Source organism: Emys orbicularis, chromosome 8 (assembly GCF_028017835.1).
Source record: "Emys orbicularis isolate rEmyOrb1 chromosome 8, rEmyOrb1.hap1, whole genome shotgun sequence".
NCBI classification, from domain to species: domain Eukaryota; kingdom Metazoa; phylum Chordata; order Testudines; family Emydidae; genus Emys; species Emys orbicularis.
In genome coordinates this window covers 34,606,164-34,628,378 of record NC_088690.1, presented here as the reverse complement: position 1 = coordinate 34,628,378, position 22,215 = coordinate 34,606,164, and the positions used below count along the sequence as shown (strand labels likewise).

Sequence of the window (22,215 nt, the reverse complement as noted above, 5' to 3'; positions counted from 1 at the left end):
GAGTCCATAACTTAGTTTCAATTCCATTCAGTACTTGTTATAGCTCCACTTTTCTTTTCAGTTCCTGTCCCATTTCCGTGTCCTTTTCAACCTCCTCAGTTCCCTATCTCTCTATTTCAGTTCAGCATTAATTCAGGTCCCTATTACAGCTACCACTTCTTCTCAAACAATAAATTTTCAGCATAGTTCATGACTAGGAACTAAATGGAAAGATCAGTATTAAAGATTGGAATTAATTCCCCAAAATAAGGTCTCTTTACGAAGCCAAAGCTGATAAACAATTTTATTTTTCTCTAGAGCATTGCAGTAAAGACCCCAAGGTAAAGCCTTTGTGCAACTTCCAGCTGTAGGTCAACGAATGTTTGGAGATTCAGGGTGTTTGACCACCTCTGAGGCACGCGGTAATATCTTCACCAATCTCATTTTCTCAGTGGCAGCTAGATCACTGTCACAGCCTAGATGACTCTATCTAGAATTATGATGTGTAAGCATTAGCCTAAGTTGCCTGGACACAATGGCTGATGGGTTTTAGCCTTGCTATGGTTAGGTGTTTTCTCAAGATACAAATATATGTACAGTATAATTTCATAAGAGATGGGGGGAGAGGGGGAAGGGGGAAATGTCAAATGTGAAGATACTATGGTGGAGTGGTCACAAAACTATAGATTATAAAGCACAACCTTATGTTGAGTTAAAGGCCCCAACTGAAACTGCACGGTTGTGGAAACAATTGAACCACTTATGGAAGATCTTCCTTGGAGCCTTGCTGATGCTAAAGGACAACTTAGTGGAAAAAATTAGGCCTTACATTGGTTTCTGCAATGGCAGTAGGAACTTGGTAAGATAAAAGTTTTCCCCCCATCAAGATAGCAGCTGAGCATACATATCAGAGTATCATCAGAACAAAAGATAATTCAGATAATTTTGACTTTTTTTATGAGGGAATGGGGTGGAAGGAAAAAATCTTTGGTAGATATAGCTTGTTGTGAATCTTTAAGCAGTTCAATGTAGTCATGGTCTATCTGTACTGGCTTGTCCTTGTTGTGGTCCTTGAATCTCCAGGATGTATACAGAACAATTTAACATGCTATTGTAAAGTTGTAAGGACAGTTGCACAATCCTTGGTCAGTTACGGGCATCTGTGTAAATGACTCGTTTTCTCTCATGAAATCTAAGGGTATGTCTACACTACGAAATTAGGTCGAATTTATAGAAGCCGGTTTTATAGATATCGGTTTTATACAGTCGATTGTGTGTGTCCCCACATAAAAGGCTCTAAGTGCATGAAGTCGGCGGACCGCGTCCACAGTACCGAGGCTAGCGTCAACTTCCGGAGCGTTGCACTGTGGATAGCTATCCCACAGTTCCCGCAGTCTCCGCCGCCCATTGGAATTCTGGGTTGAGATCCCAATGCCTGATGATGCAAAACAGTGTCGCGGGGGGTTCTGGGTACATGTCGTCAGGCCCCTCCCCCTCCGTCAGAGCAACGGCAGGCGAATCGATTCGCGCCCTTTTTATCTGGGTTACCTGTGCAGACAGCGTACCACGGCAAGCATGGAGCCCGCTCAGCTCAGCTCACCGTCACCATATGTCATCTGGGTACCGGCAGACATGGTACTGCATTGCTACACAGCAGCAGCTAATTGCCTTTTGGCAGTAGATGGTGTATTACGATTGATATCCGTCATCGTCGTATTCCAGTTCAATCAGAGGCACCTGGGCAGACATGCTTTGTCTCCTGGAGACTCAGTCCTGCCGGCAGTCCTATTGAACCGTCTTGACGATGATGGCTAGCAGTCGTAGTACAGTATCTTCTGCCAAGCACCCAGAAGATGCCGAGGGCTGTCAGTCATGCTGCACCGTCTGCTGCCAGCTTAAGATGGAAAAACTAGATGTATTCATTTGCTTCCCCCTCCCTCCGTGAAATCAACGGCCTGCTAAACCCAGGGTTTTGAGTTCAATCTTTGGGGGGGCCATTCTGTGTGACAGTTGTTTGTGTTTCTCCCTGATGCACAGCCACCTTTGTTGATTTTAATTCCCTGTACCTGTACGCCATGTCGTCAGTCGCCCCTCCCTCCTTCCGTCAGTTTCGCGCCTTTTTTCAGACCAGACGCCATAGCACTGGGATCATGGAGCCCGCTCAGATCACCGCAGCAATTATGAGCACTATGAACACCACGCGCATTGTCCTGGAGTACATGCAGAGTCAGGACATGCCAAAGCAAAACCAGGACCAGCCGAGGAGGCGATTGCAGCGCGGCGACGAGAGTGATGAGGAAATTGACATGGACATAGACCTCTCTCAAAGTACGGGCCCCAGCAATGTGCAAATCATGGTGTTACTGGGGCAGGTTCATGGCGTGGAACGCCGATTCTGGGCCCGGGAAACAAGCACAGACCGGTGGGACCGCATCGTGTTGCAGGTGTGGGACGATTCCCAGTGGCTGCGAAACTTTCACATGCGTAAGGGCACTTTCATGGAACTTTGTGACTTGCTTTCCCCTGCCCTGAAGCGCCAGAATACCAGGATGAGAGCGGCCCTCACAATTGAGAAGCGAGTGGCGATAGCCCTGTGGAAGCTTGCACCGCCAGACAGCTACCGGTCAGTCGGGAATCAATTTGGAGTGGGCAAATCTACTGTGGGGGCTGCTGTGATCCAAGTTGCCAGGGCAATCAAAGACCTGGTGATATCAAGGGTAGTGACTCTGGGAAATGTGCAGGCCATAGTGGATGGCTTTGCTGCAATGGGATTCCCAAACTGTGGTGGGGCCATAGACGGAACCCATATCCCTATCTTGGCACCGGAGCACTAAGCCACCGAGTACATAAACCGCAAGGGGTACTTTTCAATGCTGCTGCAAGCCCTGGTGGATCACAAGGGACGTTTCACCAACATCAATGTGGGATGACCGGGAAAGGTACATGATGCTCACGTCTTCAGGCACTCTGGTCTGTTTCGAAAGTTGGAGGAAGGGACTTTCTTCCCGGACCAGAAAATAACCGTTGGGGATGTTGAAATGCCTATCGTGATCCTTGGGGACCCAGCCTACCCCTTAATGCCATGGCTCATGAAGCCGTACACAGGCAGCCTGGACAGTAGTCAGGACCTGTTCAACTATAGGCTGAGCAAGTGCCGAATGGTTGTGGAATGTGCATTTGGATGTTTAAAAGCGCGCTGGCGCAGCTTACTGACTCAGATAGACCTCAGCGAAAAGAATATCCCCATTGTTATTGCTGCTTGCTGTGCGCTCCACAATATCTGTGAGAGTAAGGGGGAGACATTTATGGCGGGGTGGGAGGTTGAGGCAAATCGCCTGGCCGCTGATTATGTGCAGCCAGACACCAGGGCGGTTAGAAGAGTACAGTAGGGCGCAGTGCGCATCAGAGAAGCTTTGAAAACCAGTTTTGTGACTGGCCAGGCTACGGTGTGAAACTTCTGTTTGTTTCTCCTTGATGAACCCTCCGCCCCACCCCGCCCTCCCGCCCCCAGTTCACTCTACTTCCCTGTAAACCAACCACCCCACCCTCCTCTCCCCCCTTCGAGCACTGCTTGCAGAGGCAATAGTCATTGTTACTTCTCATTCATGCATTCTTTATTAATTCATCACACAACTAGGGGGATAATTGCCAAGGTAGCCCGGGATGGGTGGGGGAGGAGGGAAGGAAAAGGACACACTGCAGTTTAAAACTTTAAAACTTCAACACTTATTGAAGGCCAGCCTTCCGATGCTCGGGCAATCATCTGGGGTGGAGTGACTGGGTGGCCGGAGGGGGCCCCCCCCCACCGTGTTCTTGGGCGTCTGGGTGAGGAGGCAATGGGACTTGGGGAGGAGGGCTGTTGGTTACACAGGGGCTGTAGCGGCGGTCTCTGCTCCTGCTGCCTTTCCTGCAGCTCAACCATACGCTGGAGCATATCAGTTTGATGCTCCAGCAGCCGGAGCATCGACTCTTGCCTTCTGTCTGCAAGCTGACGCTACCTATCTCTTCAGCCCGCGATTCATCCCGCCACCTCTCCTCTCGTTCAAATTGTGCTTTTTTGCACTCTGACATTGACTGCGTCCACGCATTCTGCTGTGCTTTTTCAGGGTGGGAGGACATCTGGAGCTCCGTGAACATATCATCCCGAGTCCGCCGTTTTCTCCTTCTAATCTTCGCTAGTCTCTGCGAAGGAGAAACATTTGCAGCTGGTGGAGGAGAAGGGAGAGGTGGTTAAAGACACATTTTAGAGAACAATGGGTACACTCTTTCACGTTAAATTTTGCTGTTCACATTACACAGCACATGTGCTTCCGTTACAAGGTCGCATTTTTCCTCTTCTATTGAGGGCCTGCCGGTTTGGTGTGAGAGATCACTCACGCAGTGCCAGGCAACAGAATTCGGCTTGCAGGCAGCCATGGTAAGCCACAGTCTTTTGGCTTTTTTAACCTTCATAACATGTGGGAATGGTTTCAAACAGCAGTGCCCTCATTTCCCATACCAAGGACCCATAGGGTTGGCCATTTAAAATGGGTTTGCAATGTAAAAGGAGGGGCTGGGGTTTCTGGGTTAACATGCAGCACAAACCCAACTACCCCCCCCCCCACACACACACCCCCAATTCTCTGGGATGATCACTTCACCCCTCCCCCCCACTGCGTGGCTAACAGCGGGGAACATTTCTGTTCAGCCGAGCAGGAACGGGCACCTCTGAATGGCCCCTTAATAAAATCACCCCATTTCAACCAGGTGACCATGAATGATATCACTCTCTTGAGGATAACAAAGAGAGATAAGGAATGGATGTTGTCTGCATGCCAGCAAACACCGGGACCATACGCTGCCATGCTTTATGCAATGATTCCAGACTACGTGCTACTGGCCTGGTATGGTACAGTGTCCTACCATGGCAGACGGGATAAGGCAGCCCTCCCCAGAAACCTTTTGCAAAGGCTTTGGGAGTACATGAAGGAGAGCTTTCTTGAGATGTCCCTGGAGGATTTCCGCTCCATCCCCATACACGTTAATAGACTTTTCCAGTAGCTGTACTGGCCGCGATTGCCAGGGCAAATTAATCATTAATCATTAAACACGCTTGCTTTTAAACCATGTGTAATATTTACAAAGGTACACTCACCAGAGGTCCCTTGTGTGCCCTCAGGCTCTGGGAGCACGCCTTGGGTGAGTTCGGGGGTTACTGGTTCCAGGTCCAGGGTGATAAACATATCCTGGCTGTTGGGGAAACCGGTTTCTCCGCTTCCTTGCTGTGAGCTATCTTCATTGTCTTCATCATCATCTTCCGCGTACCCCGAACCCGCTTCCCTGTTGCGTGTTTCTCCATTGACGGAGTCAAAGCACACGGTTGGGGTAGTGGTGGCTGCACCCCCTAGAACGGCATGCAGCTCCGCATAGAAGCGGCATGTTTGCAGCTCTGCCTCAGACCTTCCGTTTGCCTCTCTGGCTTTGTGGTAGGCTTGCCTTAGCTCCTTAATTTTCACACAGCACTGCTGTGCGTCCCTGTTATGGCTTCTGTCCTTCATGGCCTTTGAGACCTTTTCTAATATTTTGCCATTTCGTTTACTGCTACGGAGTTCAGCTAGCACTGATTCGTCTCCCCATATGGCGAGCAGATCCCGTACCTCCCGTTCTGTCCAGGCTGGAGCTCTTTTGCGATCCTGGGACTCCATCATGGTTACCTGTGCTGATGAGCTCTGCGTGGTCACCTGTGCTCTCCACACTGGGCAAACAGGAAATAAAATTCAAAAGTTCGCGGGGCTTTTCCTGTCTACCTGGTCAGTGCATCTGAGTTGAGAGTGCTGTCCAGAGCGGTCACAATGAAGCACTGTGGGATAGCTCCCGGAGGCCAATAACGTCGAATTCCGTCCACACTACCCCAAATCCGACCCGCAAAGGCCGATTTTTAGCGCTAATCCCCTCGTCTGAGGTGGAGTAAAGAAACCGGTTTAAAGGGCCCTTTAAGTCGAAAGAAAGGGCTTCGTCGTGTGGACGTGTCCAGGCAGGGCCGGCTCCAGGCACCAGGCACCCAAGCACATGCTTGGGGCGGCACCTGGTAAGGGGCGGCGGGGGGAGCGCGGCACGGCCTTCCGCGAGGGCGCTCCGGCGGCACGGGGGGTTCCGGTGGGAGGCGGGGGCGGGCTCCGGCGGCGCGGCGCTCGGCGGGGGGGGGGGGGCAGCGGAGGGCTCGGTGGGGGGGCAGCGCTCGGCGGGGGGTTCCGGTGGGAGGCGGGGGCGGGCTCTGGCGGCGCGGCGGGGGGGGGGGGGGTTCCGGCGGCGCTCGGCACGGGGGGCGTGCTCCAGCGCATGGCGCTCGGCGGGGGGGGGCGGCGCGGGCGCGGCGCTGGAGGGGGGTTCCGGCGGCGCTCGGCAGGGGGCGGGGGCGGGCTCCGGCGGCGCGGCGCTCGGCGGGGGGGCGGCGCGGGGCGCGGCGCTCTTGGGGGGGGGTTCCGGCGGCGCTGGGTGCAGGGGGGGCCTCTGGCGCGCGGCCGGGGGGCGGCGCTCGGCTGGGGGGGGGGCGGCGCGGCACTCGGCGGGAGGGCTCGGGGGGCGGCGCTTTTTTTTGCTGCTTGGGGCAGCAAAAAAGCTAGAGCTGGCCCTGTGTCCAGGCTTAATTCGATTTAACGCTGCTAAAGTTGACCTAAACTCGTAGTGTAGACCAGGCCTAAGATTTAAATAGGACATATTTTATTGGGTTTAAAAAATCAGTGTATGCTCAAATCATACTTTTAAAAAAATCTTAAGGTGCAAAAGCTCCATCTCATCCTAAACACAGATATACTAAGAACCTTTGTCTTCTGTTGAGCTTTTCCTTTAGTTTGACACTAGCTGTGCTGCCTTAAAATAGGAAGCCTGTTAACCGCTAGTCTGAAATCAGGTCCCTCAAAAATATTAGTTGCATTCCCCACCCCATCCTGCTTATCAGAAGCTACCATATGGAAATGGCTAGAAAATAGTTGAGCTCAACATAAGGGAAAGAAAAAAAATCTTAAAATATCTCTGAATAGTGAAAAGCAATTTATCCATTTTATGAAGTTAAAAACTTAAATTTATTTTCTGCATAAAATGCATATTAGTGAGATCTCATCAGTTTTTGAGAAAATAATTTGAGTAAGAGGCTTTTATAATCACACCAAACTATAAATCAGATCTTTACTTAAACACAATTTTATACTTCATAAACTTATGCCACTGATTCATTGGTTAGACTAGATTATTACTGTCTTTTTAAGGCGAGATAATTTTGGTAAGAATTTTAGTTTAGACTGATCATGACTGTAATTTCTTACGAAATGCCTAAAATGTTTTCCAACAAGTTGGTGGTACTTTTGAAGTAGTAGCTTTAAATAGTTACATTGGTGATGTAAACTGTCAACCCTAATATTGGTAAATTATTTTCAAAATGTTTAAATACATTGCTATCTATTTTCAGTGACATTAGCTTAGTGGTACATTACGTGACTAAGAACTCGAATGAAAATAAACTCTCCATCACTATTTAGAGAGAACATCAGCAGTCATGAAGGAAGGCTCTAGTACCTTGTCCTAAGACCAGCTTTGTTTCTCCCTCCCTACGTCCTTGCAATTCATAAACTGCTGAATCTAGACTTAATCTGTTACTTATTACAGCCACTAAGAGCAACAACATCAAACTTCTAGTGCTTTGTGTTGCAAGGGGAAGTTGCATCATTTTTCTCTGAAAAGTGACACTTGAAAATGGCACACAGGGAACCCCACAAAGTCAACTACTTCCACATCAAATGTATTCAGTGTGTGAATATTTTTCTAGTTGCCAGTTCTACAGACACCATGAAATCTGAAAGATAAACTGGCAAATTTCCTTCCCTTGCATCACCAATAATGAAAATTCTGCAGGCAAAATTGTGCCCTTAGTGAGAGCTGTGTACAGGTGTAACTGATTGGAATTCAGTAAATAATTCTGTTTGTCCACAAAGGAATGGAATCAGCTAATTCTGTCATAGCTGAGTTTGCTCTGCAATGTTCACAGGAGTGAAAAGTAGCAAAAACTCACCTTAGTGACTGAAGTAAGCAGATTTGTTGAATAAGGTGTCATGTTCACAAAGCCGTTTTTCAAACAGAGCCCTCACTTTGTTTCCATATAATGTCAGCGTGGTTTAATTATACACTAGATTATCGTTTCTGTTTAATTTGTTTTTCTGTACTCCTTCTATTACAAGGAATTACTCTAGAAATACACTGGCCTGATTCTAATGGGTTCTGTTCCTGATCTATAGTGGGAGTGAGTGATATTGGGCTTTCCCACCTTTCAACCTATTTATTTACTCCTTCCACTTTGGGGCATCAGTCCTCCAACAAAGGAGGAAAGTAAAATTTTGAAACGTCTACTTATCTATATTAGAAATAGCAGGAACACTTTAAAGCTGCCATAAAAGGGACAGACAGTTTTACTTGGGAGTGTTGGGTTTTTTTTTGCCCTTTGGGTTGCCTCTAAAACTAGACTGGCAAAAGCATTAAACCCCAAACAGTCCTGCATTGATGCAGGAAGGACTAGAGGAGCTGCCTTCATCTCATTTTCTGGCTCCATGGCTGCTTATTCTGTGGGTAGATAAATACTGTATATGTGGGGGGGGGGGTCTCCAAGCTCATCCCTAAATGGTCATAGAGGGATTTGCTTCTAGTGCCCCCTCCCTCCCAATTTGTATGAGGTACACAATGTCACCATGCAGATGAACAAGGCAGCAGGTCTAGATGGAATCCCCGCAGAAATCTTTTTAAATGGTGGGCCAGAGCTAATTCGGCAGCTTTACCTGCTTATCCTTAAAATCTGGATAAAGGAGGAGATACCCAGTGAAATAAGGGCTGCCCTGATTGTCACCCTCTTCAAGAAAGGGGATAAAGTGGATTGTAGAAACTCTCGTGGTATCTCCCTCCTAGCCATTGCAAGTTCTGGCGCGGATCCTTGCAACCCGTCTTCTGCCCCAGTCAGAAGAAATTTTACCAGAGTCTGAGTGGTTTCTGACCATGTTGTGGAACTGCGGATATGATCTTCACAGCACGGCAGCTGCAAGAAAAGTGTTGGGAGCAAAACCGACCACTGTACGTGGCTTTTATTGATCTAACTAAAGCCTTTGACTCAGTGAATCGCCGTGCCCTCTGGACTGTACATTCTAAGATTGGATGTCCTGATAAAGACATCGATGTCCTAAAATTGCTTCATGATAACATGAAAGTGACTGTTCTGAGCAGCACTAGCTTAGAGAGTGAACCTTTCAAAGTACAAACAGGAATCAAACAGGGCTGTATCATCACTCCAACCATGTTTGCGGTTTTTATTGCTGTCATTCTTTACCTAGTATCAGAGGGGTAGCTGTGTTAGTCTGGATCTGTAAAAAGCGACAGAGTCCTGTGGCACTTATAGACTAACAGACGTATTGGAGCATAAGCTTTCGTGGGTGAATACCCACTTCATCAGACGCATATGGTGGAAATTTCCAGAGGCAGGTATAAATATGCAGGCAAGAATCAGTCTAGAGATAACGAGGTTAGTTCAATCAGGGAGGATGAGGCCCTCTTCTAGCAGTTGAGGTGTGAACACCAAGGGAGGAGAAACTGCTTTTGTAGTTGGCTAGCCATTCACAGTCTTTGTTTAATCCTGAGCTGATGGTGTCAAATTTGCAGATGAACTGAAGTTCAGCAGTCTCTTTGGAGTCCACCCACGAAAGCTTATGCTCCAATACGTGTTAGTCTATAAGGTGCCACAGGACTCTTTGTCATTCTTTACCTAATTGCTGGGAAGTTACAGCTGGCGTTGAAATCACTTACTGAATGGACGGAAAGCGGTTAAGGCTTAGCAGCTGAAAGCCAAGAGTAAGATTTTCACAACGTCTATTGTGGAACTTCAGTTTGCTGATGACAGCGCAATCTTTGCCCACTCAGATCTTCAAACGAGCTTGAATGTGTTTGCCGATGCTTACGCATGTCTTGGTTTCACTCTTAGAGCGCTTTAGTCTTCTTGATATTATCAGCCCTCTCCAAATGAGGTATTACGTGCCCTATCTATCAAAATCAATGGAGTGGCACTGGAGAATGTCGATCATTTCCTCTACCTTGGAAGTAATCTTTCATCCAAGGCAGATATTGATGCAGAAATTCAGCATCGCCTGAGCTGTGCCAGTGTAGCTTTTTCTTGTTTACGGGGTCGTTGAAGATCACAACATTTGTACAGACACCAAGCTTCTTGTTTATCAAGCTGTTATTCTCCCAAAACTGTTGTATGGGTCCAAAACTTGGACAACCTACAGACAACACTTGAAAGTCTTTGAGAGGCACCATCAATGCTGCCTTTGTAAGATTCTGAAGATCAAATGGGAAGACAGGCGCACCAATATTAGTGTTTTGGAAGAGGCAAAGACTACCAGTATCAAGGCAATGATCATCAGTCAGCAATTCCGCTGGACTGGTCACATTGTCCGAATGCCAGACTATCGCCTCCCAAAACAGGTCCTGTTCTCTCAGCTGAAAGAAGGATACCATAATGTGGGTGGACAACGGAAGCGTTATAAGGACTTGCTGAAGGACAACCGTAAAAAAATGTAATGTTGACATTGATACTTGGGAGACACTTGCCCAGGATTGCTTAAAATGGAGTGAAGTCCTACGTGATGGTCCCCTGCATTTTGAACTTGCTTGCCGACAAGCCGAAGAGGACTAGAGGCGCAGGAGGAAGGAGAGACTGGTTTCCAGTCATGGTCAACAGTCTCCTGATGAGCCTGAAAACAGCTGCCCTCATTGTAATAGAACTTGTGGGTCAAGGATTGGCCTTATTTGCCACCTTGGGGCCCATAACTCCCATGGAAGATGATCATACTCAGTAACGAGTGATCGCCCATCACTTTATATGGATTAGCCATTAGTCTAGTAATATATTCTGTAGTGGATACTTTATAGGTGTTATATAATTATCAGTATTATAGACAAAGTGATGGAAGCTAAAATTCAGTGCATCTTAAGACTCCTTTCTTAACTCGTGCCATGAAGAGGTTTGGAAGAAAATACGTGAATGTGAGCTCAGGACCCTAGCCTTCATCTTAATAGCCTGGTATTTGTGTATATTGTGGTTTTTAATATTTCATATATGTCTTAAAAGGAGCTCTCCATGAATGCTTCATATTGGCAATTCTTCAAAAAAAGGAACACTTCCCTCCTCCCCCAACTGTTTTGATTTAGAAGTGCTACCAGACCTCTAATGCTGGATTCAGTTTTTTCCACTTAAAGAACAGAGGCAACCATTCTTGTCTGGTGTGAAAAATATACCATCTTCACCAAATTTGTAGCCAGTGTAGGTAATTTTTTTAAACTCAAATTGGATTTTTAAAATTAATTACTGTATTTACATTGTTTTTTAAATCCGATTCTTTATTTACATGTTAGTTCTTTACTTTTTCCCCATTTTATAGTCTTAAGATGCTAAAATGGATGCTTTATACTCTTAGGCTGTGTCTACACGGCACAGCTTACAGTGGCACACCTGTGCTGCTAAAACCTTGCCACACAGTGTAGCCACTCTTTTTGTCAGCAGGAGACCAAATAAAACCACCCCCAACAAGGGGCTGTGTTAGCGGGAGATCATTTGCTGCCAGCAAAGCCATATCCATACCAGCGCTTTTCATCAGTAAAATTTGCCGGTCAGGGGTGTGTTTTTTCACAGCCCTGAGCGACAAAAGTTTTACCAACAAAAGTGTAGTGTAGGCCTAGCCTTAAGTTCGTAATCGTTAGTGAAAAATGGCTATGTAAACCGGGGGTGGGCAAACGTTTTGGCCCGAGGGCTACATGGGGGAATAGAAATTGTATGGCGGGCTGTGAATGCTCACAAAATTGGGATTGGGGTGTGGGCTCTGGGGGGGGGCTGGGGATGAGGCGTTTGGGATGCAGGAGGGTGCTCCAGGCTGGGATCAAGAGGTTTGGAGAGCGGGAGGGGGAATCGGGGCTGGGGCAGAGGGTTGGGGCATGGGGAGAGGCTCAGGGGATGCAGGCTCCGAGGGCGCTTGCCTCAAGCGGTTCCCGGAAGCAGTGGAATGTCCCTTCTCCGGCTCCTATGTGGAGGCGCAGCCAGGCGGCTTTGCACGCTGCCCCATCCACAGGCACCGCCCCAGCAGCTCCCACTGGAGCGCGTAGGAGCCGGAGTAGGGCTGTGCTGCGGCTTCCGGGAGCCGTGTGGTGCGGCCCCAACCCTGCACCCTGGCTGGAGCGCAGGAGTGGGGCCGAGCCACGTAGTGCGGCCCCAACACTGTGCCCCAGCCGGAGCAGGGCCGAACCACGTGGTGCAGCTCGCAGGCTGGCTTAAAATGGCTCTGGCCCGTGGGTCGGAGTTTGCCTACCCCTGATGCAAACCCTAAAATTCTACCAAGAAACTTCACACTTAAAATGCTCATCTGTGCGCAAAAAAAAAAAAGAGAGAAATCCAAGGCCCTGTTAACATCCTCATTGTGAGAACACAAATTCAAATAATAAGCAAATGGCCACCACTATATTTGGAACCAACATCACATACTGATAGTTTCCACAGTCAAGAAAGCTGCATTTTTCAGCTAGGCTATACTCCTCAATCCAGGTTTGAAGTCAGTGGGACTTATGCTCCAGAGTCACTTAGGTCCTTTTGAAAATCCCAGCTTTTGGTGCCTATATATTGAGTTATGAGCCTAAAATTAGGCTCCTATTTTTTAAAAATTTGGCCTGTGTATAAAAACAATCAACTAAATAGTTAGGAGCAATTTTGCTTTGAAGTGATTTTATGCCACTAAAAAGTTTGTAATAGCTCTAGTGCTATATGCTGTAAACATTTTTGTGTACATGCTTAACTTTAAACACATGACTATTTATTAATGTAAGTAAGATTGATTCTTTAAATTTTCAGAATCAGGGCTGTAATTTTCAATGTTTTTTCCCTATAGTAGGTTAGTAAAAATCAAATAAGATGCTACCAGTAGTGTTTTAGTAAAAAGCATTTATAGTTTAGATTATACCTTTATAATGAACTAAAGTTGCAATAGCAAATTTCAAATTATTTTGACAGTCTCAGCCTAATTTAATTCAATAACTTTAAAAAAAAAAAAAAGATTTAAATTGCTCCACCCTGTTTATATCCCATGAGGTGTGAGTAAAGGATAACATTTTCTTTTTGCTAACAAATGACTGGCTTATCCTTCAAACTTCCATCTCATTAAAACTGCCTCCTACCTTCAAATGTAAACATGAAGACATTGTGTTGTCTTTCAACAACATTGACTTCTTCCTCATTGTTACTAATCTCTTCCATTATTCAATTTTTCTATATTTAAAATGGCTACCATTTCCCATTGTATAATAGGGTTGAAAATGCTTATACCTTCAATAAAGATGGTATGAGGAACACTAACCCCTTAGTGAAAGTGGCCACTGTTTACTGTTGTTCTAATGGGACTGAAAGCACAGGCTGTCTACAGGGAGGAGGCCTTCCTCCCATGCTATGAGTATCAAACAGAGGAGATTGGTCTGCCAGAAACTTTGGCTCCGTTGGAAAGCAGTGAGGAAGGAACACTTCTGGAGAGAAGCTACGAGCTCTAGTGCTGCAAGCTTTCAGGCCTCTGAATAGTCAACATACTCCTTTGTTTTTAGGAGCTGTAGCTGGCCATGGAATAAATGTGGCAATTGACAGATTCCTCCCACCCCAGAATGCAGGCACCATCAAAAGAGAGTTGGGTAGTGTAGAGACTACCAACCTTCTCCCATACACACTTGGTTCCTTGACTTCTCCACTTCAAACACATCCATACCCTTATGCCATAGGGGCTGGGGGCATCCCTGTCCCCTTCACACTCGCTGAAGCCCTCCTACACTTCAACAATGAAATTCCATAATCAAAAACTGCATTTAAAAGTGATTAAGGTATGACAAGTGTGATTGATATCCTCCAGACACATCCAAAAAAGCAAGGAAATGCCAGGTTACATTTCCTTGTCAGTTGAAGGCAGAAGGAAGTCCCTTATGATAATACAGTACTTTCAATATCAGTGGAAACCTGTTGTATGGGCATTTAAGATGCATCTAACAAGTGTCCCAAACTTGATATTCCTTACTTTTAAGAAGTTGCATTGAAGAGAGAGATCACACTTACATGAACCTTTTGTTCATAGACTTCTTTTGGTTATATGCTGGCTTCCATACACTAACCTTTAACTCTTCAGACTTCTCTGCAGAGCTCTGCCTGTGTGCCTCAATCCTGTACTGAGGGGACTAATTCAGTGTGTCATTTAAGCCTTCAGACCCTTATTATTCTCTGCGGAGAATAGATAATGGCGGCGGGGGGGGGGGGGGGCGTTAGTTGCTAATCACTAGAAACTGTGACAACTAACTCATTTCACAAAGGCCATTGTACCATCTTCAGATGGTGACATTTTTCAGTTACTGCTTGTCTAGGTGAGATTTAAATCAGTGATCTAGAAGTGAAAAGCTCTGTCTTAAACCTAGGGTGACCAGACAGCAAAAAAAATCGGGACAGGGGATGGGGAGTAATAAGAACCTATATAAGACCACCCCAAAATCGGGACGGTCCCTATAAAATCGGACATCTGGTCACCCTACTTAAACACCTGATTCAGTCAGTCTCGTGAAATAAGACTGAATGTATTATAAACATGAAGATTTTGAACAAGCTTTTTCTTTTTCTTTTCTTTATAAAAAACAGAAAGAAGAAGGAAAAATTCAAGGGCAGCTTAATAACTCCGACTCTAACCAGTATATTAGAGAACTGAAAGATCAGATAGCAGAGCTGAATGATGAGGTAAGTGATTGAAAAAAAGCTGTCATCTTGCTCATTTATATCTTTTGTTCTAGTATCTTGTAACAGCATAGCAGTTCTCGCTGATTATGAAGAACTATTGCAGTTTAAAGGTTTGATTTCTCCCCCCCTCCCCCCCACGGTAATATTTTTTTCACCTAACACTGTAAAAATAACATTCCAGTTTATTTAGTGAGTTTTGGCTAAACATAAGGAATCAACATTTTGTCAAATCTTTTTGTTAAAATGACCCAAAAATGTTATCTGCATTTTTCCTAATTCTCAGGAGCTTTTAGGAAAGGTGTACAATAAGCAATGGTTGATCATGTGTTGAAATGTTACACTGCATTAAAAGCTCTTGTTAAGAATAGTTATTTTAATGCTCATTTGCTATGCTTTTTAAGGTGAAATAAATTAAACTAAACTGTACTTTGTGGTATTTACCGTTGAAAGGAAAGGTCTTTACGTGGAAGTATTACTGAGATTGCTAAAAAAAAAAAAAAAAAAAAGGATGCTTGCTTAATGTCAGTTAACAGATTTCTTTGTTTAAAAATTGCCACAACTTTGAACCGATGAAATTCCTGACAGACTTCCTTGATATAAAGATTTTAGTAATTTTCTGTTAACTATAAAGATTCTGGAGGATTTTAAACACAAAAGGCTTATATAACCAGAACTCTGACTGGTATAGTTCATTTGTTTGTCTCATAACATTATGGAGATATGCCTGTGGCTCTTTTGCACCATGAACAGTGTTTAGATAGTCATCTTTGCTTTTTTATACTGCTAATGTACACTTTCCAAATAAACAGGTTTAATACAGTCGGTTGAAATCTTAGTTGTAGAGCAATGCAACCGGTTCAGTTATTTGCCTTTCCTGTTCTAGTGTTCTTTCCATTAAATAATCACACCACTTACTTACCATGATGCAGTTAGTGTTTTCATAACACATACAAACTACTCTAGTAAATACAACCTTAAAAGGCTCAACCTTTTTAGGACCCATCCCTTGAGGATTATAATACAGTGGAGAATCTTGCACTGCTGTCTGTACTGTAGATAAAGGACTTCAGTCTCTAGGGCCATCAATCCAGCACCTTTAGCATGCACTAAACTCACTTAAAAATAAAGTTAAAATCAATACCCTGCCATCTTGCATTAAAGAATATTATGTTTAAATGGATACAGTCAACCTGCTTATGCCCTCAGCCTTCTTTAAGGGAAGGTGAATTACTTCCAGAATCCTTGGAACATGTATATTTTGCAAAAATGTTAGGAGTAACTAAGGAACAGTGCCTGACTAGTGAAACTTGTAACTGAGACTGAACAGAGTTCAGGGAAAATGGGAAAGGGTCAAAAGAAGTCAATGAATTTCAGCACAGCTGTTTTTGGAAAAACAATGTTTGAAGTTAACTTTTCTTTGTCCGATATCTTGCAAAAGCTGAATGGCTAAACAAAATTTTTGACAAAGCTATTCCTGAGTGTAGTAAACTACATTAGATGAAACTATGTTAATGCACACTAAGGAACTTTTAGTGCGCACCCACAGGTTCCATGTGAGCCAGTTAGTGTGCAACATGTTAGTGCACACTTACAGTCCTCTGGTGCAGACTAATAAATCATGTACACAGGTTCTAAATCTCTACTAGTGAGTGATTGGAAATTAATCCAAAAAAAAATATTCTAAGAGTTGATACTAAATGAACAAATTAACTAAATTAATCTGTAATTTTTTTCCTTGCATGTATGTTTTTGCAGAAAAAAATCTTAATGCAAGAGTATCTTGACAAAATGATGAAGCAAAAATATGCTGGTTCAGGTCCTCAGTGTTTAATCTTTCCTCTTTAGGATTAATATATTTTAGCAGGTACTTATAAAACTATAGACCAATCCTGATAAAATTTTGTTCTGAAAAGAAAGGTCCTCTTTCTGTATGGCCCAGCAATGGCTACAAACTTTCTCCTCTAGCTAACTGATCTTTGGGTCTACTTCTCTAAAAGTTTATAGAAACGTTAAGAATAAACCTGCAAATTCATCTTCCTGAAGATAGGGCAATGTTGTACATGACATGCTGACCACAGCTATTCAGCTGGCTCAGATGTAAAACACGTTCATTGGGATTAAGGAGAATTCATAGGAACTATGTAAAGTTACTGCTTTTTAATGCATTATAGCTACGTGACTTTAAATTAAGCGCACAAACTTAGAGCTGACTGGAAAACAGAAGTCCCTTCCCATGAAAGTCACTTTTTTTTTACAAATGTTTTGTCCTGATGGAACACATTTTTATTTATTTATTTGGTTGGTTGTTTTTTTGCAAAACTGAACATTTCTCTCCAGAAAATTTTGGTTTTGCAAAAAGGGTGTTTCTCATTGGAAAATCATTTCAATTAACATTTTCAGCCAGCTCTACATGAATGCAAATTTTTTATTTTATAGAAAAACAGATTAAGGGCCAGATCCTGAGCTGGTGTAAAGTGATCTAGAGTCACTTAAGTCAATGAATCTCTGCCAATTTATATCAACTGACGCTCTGGCTCAATACAGTTAGACTGGACACGGGGTGGAATATGGGCATGGATACAAGTATTTGTTACTGGGGTGGGGGTGGGGGGGAAGCTAAGCTAATACAGGTATCTATATGGAAGTGTTTGCTTCAGAAAATCCAGGTAAAAACTTCATTTTAAGCAGAAATAATCATACTGAATTGCTGCGTTTCAGACCATCAGATTATGGAACAAATCTTATTTTAAACTGAAGTTTATGTATCTAAGATTTATCTTTGCCCCAGGATAGCCCATTTGTACTAAAAATTGAACGTCTTATGTGAGAATTAACTTTAGAGGCCTACACTACTCCCCACCCCCCCATTGGACTGCTTATGTGATTATACAGGTGCTTAAGTACCTTGCTGAATCGGGGTGTTGGGACCTACCAAGTTTTGTCATTTTACCATCATTTTTGTTTTTTCCCCTTGCACTCAGTAGAATCCTTTTGTCAGGGGACTGACTTGTGTTACCACATTGGCACAAGCACTTCAGCTACTTCTGCAGCCTAACTTCTCCCTCCTGTATAAGCCCTGGAACTAAATCAGTTCCAGTTTTAGTTCTGTGCCACAGGAAACACCTTCTCTCAGCAGCTCTGCTTTATGGAGGGATGGACATGGAAAAAGGGCCTGTGGGTGTATGACTGATGCTGGTTAAAGGGGATCCACCCTAACCCTTTGAATATCACAAGCTGTTGAACTCTCCTACCCCATCCTCTTAGTCATTCGCCTCTAGCGACATGGCATTCAACACTGGTAATAGCTGGCCCACTGGGGGCTGCCTTCTAGGGTGCGCTAGTCCACCCATAGACTCGTGTTCCTAAATGAGATGAGATGTTTGGGTAGTTACATTAGTCACTAAACTGTTCCTTACAATTACTGTGGGGATTATACTTGGAGAGAGCCCATTGCCACAGTTCTAGTGACCAGCCAGCTGCTTCTTCCCCCTGCCACTGCAGAGGCTCCTGGGATTTGCCTTGGTCTTCCTTAGGGTCCCCTTTTAATAAAATAAGGCGTCTAATAGAGCTTAAAAAAATCCCTCTAAGATCAACTCTGCTTCCTCCCAGAGTGATTCAGGATAAATGTATCCGTATCCCCGGTGTCAAACATTCTGGATTCTGAAAGGCTGTGAGGTTTTGCTAGGATAAGAGACAAAAACCCGGGGAGCTGCTTCCCCTGCTAATGTGTATCCCAAGGGAAACATGTTCAGCAAGACATAGCTTGTCTCCCTGGTGCTGTGTTCCTTGGAGGAGGTAGTGTATGCAGAGTGCATCAGTGTATAGAACGATCCATTCCTAAGGTTTATGCTTCCCTTTATCTTCTCCTGAAGGAAAAGCAGTAAAAGTTTGTCATCCCTAAGAGGACAGCACCAAATACCATCCTTTTTAAAAGTCCTCTTCTTCTCTCTCTCCTCCCCCCCCCCCCACACACACAGAGGGTACTATTCCCTCAGGCACCCTATGGATAAAATATAGCACCACAGTATTTTGAGGAGTTGTCCTCTGTTTCCATCTTCAAACCCTCTTTGTCCTGGCTTAAGGCCATTCATTAGCAAACCTGTAGTAGTTGTGCAGATGTAAGAACCTCATTAAGGCCAGGTCTATACTACCACTTACTTTGGTATAATTTACGTTGGTAAGTGGTGAGAAAAAACCATCCCTCTGAATGATGCAAGTTACACTGACCTAAGTGCCGGTGTGGACAGCACTATGTCAGCGGGAGAGCTTATCCTGCTGACATAGCTACCACTTCTTGCAGAGATGGATTTATTATGCTGACTGGAGTGAGCTCTTTATAGAGCATCTTCACCAGATGCGCCACAGCAGCACAACTGCATTGCTGTAGTGCTTATAGTGTAGAGTAGCTCTTAGATAAAGCTTCTATTAGGTCCAGACATGATGAGAATAGGTATGGATGCCTCTTAGGGTTTGGAGAGCCCTCATGCTATCATACTCTTGCCAAGAAAGAGAGTTTTCAACAGAAGGCACGAAGAACATGAGCTGCCTGAATTGAGCCATTGGGAATGCCTTCAGATGCCTTTCTCCTCTCTTGACCTCATCTGCCTTCCTAATGATCAGACAACAGGAACGCAAAGGCTTAAGTTGACAGGCAGATGGGACCTGAGGCTCTTCTGTATAGGAGGCATCCTCCAGAAGCCTCCTTTGGGCAGAGAAGAAACAACTCTGCATTACAGCAGTCAAGGGCAAGCTCAACACACAAGCCCATTGACTCAACCATTACAACGTTTCCCCAATGAAATGGGAATTGAACAGTAGGGTTCTCCACCCAGTGTTCTCAAATGGGGCACTTGCTAAATTCTTATTTGCCTTCTGCAAGAACAAAAGCCTTGGATCTGGTCTGTTCCAGGCACTGGGAGAAATGGGCCTGGAGGACAGATGCCTTCTCATTCAACTACTCCGAATGTCAGGATTCCAACTTAAATTGAAGACCGGAATTGCCCTTGTTGAGCTGTCCTCGGCATACGACACTGTCTTGAGACAGGGCCGCCTCCTCAAGGTCTCCCGCATCATTCACTGCTGGTGAACGATCCGCCTCTTGGCGGCAATGACTGGGGACTGCCACTTTAAGGTAAACTTTAAGAATTCTTGATCTACTGATCTGGCCATTAATTTGGGCATCCCTCAGGACTCTGGGTCCCAGTGATTTTTAATCTATATACGGCAGATATACCAGCGATGCAGTCAAGGAAATTCATGTATGCAGATGATATTGCCCTAGCTGTTCAGCGTACAAGCCTCCATACAATCCGCTGCACCCTAACCCGAGATCAGCACAATGGCTGATTTCCAATGCTGGAAGTTTAGGCCTAATAAAAAAAAAACCCATGGTAATTGCTTTCCATCTGAACAATAAAATGACTAATACCAAACTTGATGTGCAGTTCTGCGGTGTGCACGTCAGCCACAAAGCTAATACAAAGTATCTTGGCGTTACACTGGACCGGAGTTTGACCTTTCAACAACACGAGAACACTTGCGATAAGGTCAGGTCTCATGTTGCACTTATCAGAATATTGGCCAGAACATAATGGGGCTCCAGTCCACGGAACTTACGAACCGCAACAATTGCCTTGGTATATTCTGCAGCTGAATATTGTGCACCAGTATGATCTCCTAGTAGTCACACTAAACTCCTTGACACTCAACTGAATAATACTATATGCATAGTGTCGGGGACACTCAAATCTATTCCAGTTGACTGGGTCCCAGTCCTATTCCACATCCAGCCTCCACAGATTAGGAGAGCTGCTCAGACATCTTGCTTTCTTAATCATGTCAATGCAAATACGATGATCCCACTGCACCATGACCTGCCGAACCTGTCAAAGACTAGATTAAAATCCCGCAATTCTCTGTGGAACCATATCAAGATCCTTACACCCAACTTTGATGCTGAGGCTCAATGGAGAGTCACGTGGAGCACTTCGACCATTCAAAACAAACAGCCAGTCGTTGTACGGAAGAAGAATGTCTGATGTATTCCTTGCCGCCTCCTTCTACCTTTTGGTGATTCTGGCAAGAAGATTAGATTGAGCAGGGCTGGGGTGAACCTGATAGCCTCCTAAAGACTCTCCAACCCTGGTTCCCTTGACTTCAAGGAGATGTGTCTCCTTCTTGGGAGCTATTTTTCTCAGAAGGAATCCTGATGCAAGGCCCAATGAAATGCCAAGATCCAGCTAACGGCTTGGAATTTGAGAGTGTAGAACTCTAAATGTTTGGATATTTTGATGCCATGGTGGATTTATTCCTTTAACCAGAAAAGACTCCACCTCAGGTTCATTATTGGATCTGTAAGGTGCTGGGAATCTGGTATGTGAGCACCAAATCCTACCTAAAATTTTTGTTTGCTGGATCTATCAAAGGACTAAGCCTCTACCTCTTGATTCAAAGTTGCTGCCCTGGGAGCTCTTAAAGGGTATGTGTCCCCAGCATCTTTTGCTTGTATCACCAGATTCCTGAAGACAATTTCCAAATTTTATCATCCTGTTAAGATACCTGTTGGCAACTGAAAGCTTAACATTTAGTCTTGAATCACCTTCAGAACCAAACCTTTGAATGAATGGCTATCATCTTTATTCTTCATTTTCATCAGTCTTGCCTTTTTGACTGCTGTGACTGCCAGATGAGCTATTGAACTTAAGGCCTTGTCCATTAAAAAGCCATTCCTACAGTTTTTGCCCTGAAGAAATATTCAGAATTATTATTTAGTGGTTTTGCCCTGCCATCTTAACCAGAACATATTCCTTCTTTTTGTCTTAGACCACCTCATCCTCAAGAGATCACAGGTGACACTGTCTAGATATCTGCATAGCCTTCAAATCCAGCTTGATTAGGTCACATCCTTTAGGAAATCATATGCTTTGTTTGTTGCTTATGGTGGTAAAAACAAGGGCTTCAGAGCATCCATGGAAATCGTTTCCAAGTCTGAGCTCTCACAACAAAATCTGTCTACGTCTCAGGCAGAAATATAGCCTCCGACAAGGAGATGTGCAAAGGATCCAGCTGACAATCTCTACATCCCTTTCCCAAACCCTATCAGGTTGCTGTGACACCTTCAAATACTGCGTTTGTTTGCCCAGTTCTACAATCTGCCATTCTCCCCTTACTTGCCTCCTTATTTTCCTCTGCTGTTCCCTCCACCCTCTTCTTAGGAGGACTGTTTGGTCTAGAGTGTGTTTGGAAGAAGCAGAGTATTTTACGGCATGTGAGAAGTGATCATTTGAAATTACTGCATCATTTGAAAGACTTCATGTAAGTCTTCTTGTGACTGAGGAATCCTTTGGGTTTAATCCTATCTCAATGTGTGGTTCTTTTAACTGTTAATTTTCTAGAGCACAAAATGTTGCAAGTGTCTTGACTGA

The 22,215-nt window shown here is 44.6% G+C and overlaps 1 protein-coding gene across 4 annotated transcripts in view; it reads left to right on the top strand.

The window, feature by feature from the left end:
- The window catches only part of EVI5 (ecotropic viral integration site 5), a 108,608-nt gene that overhangs the window by 62,583 nt on the left and 23,810 nt on the right, over nt 1–22,215 (top strand). For all 4 annotated transcript variants that reach the window (XM_065409159.1, XM_065409158.1, XM_065409157.1 and 1 more), the window contains one exon: nt 14,696–14,791. In XM_065409159.1, the coding sequence (XP_065265231.1) occupies nt 14,696–14,791 (96 nt within the window). The remainder of the gene's footprint in view (nt 1–14,695; nt 14,792–22,215) is intronic.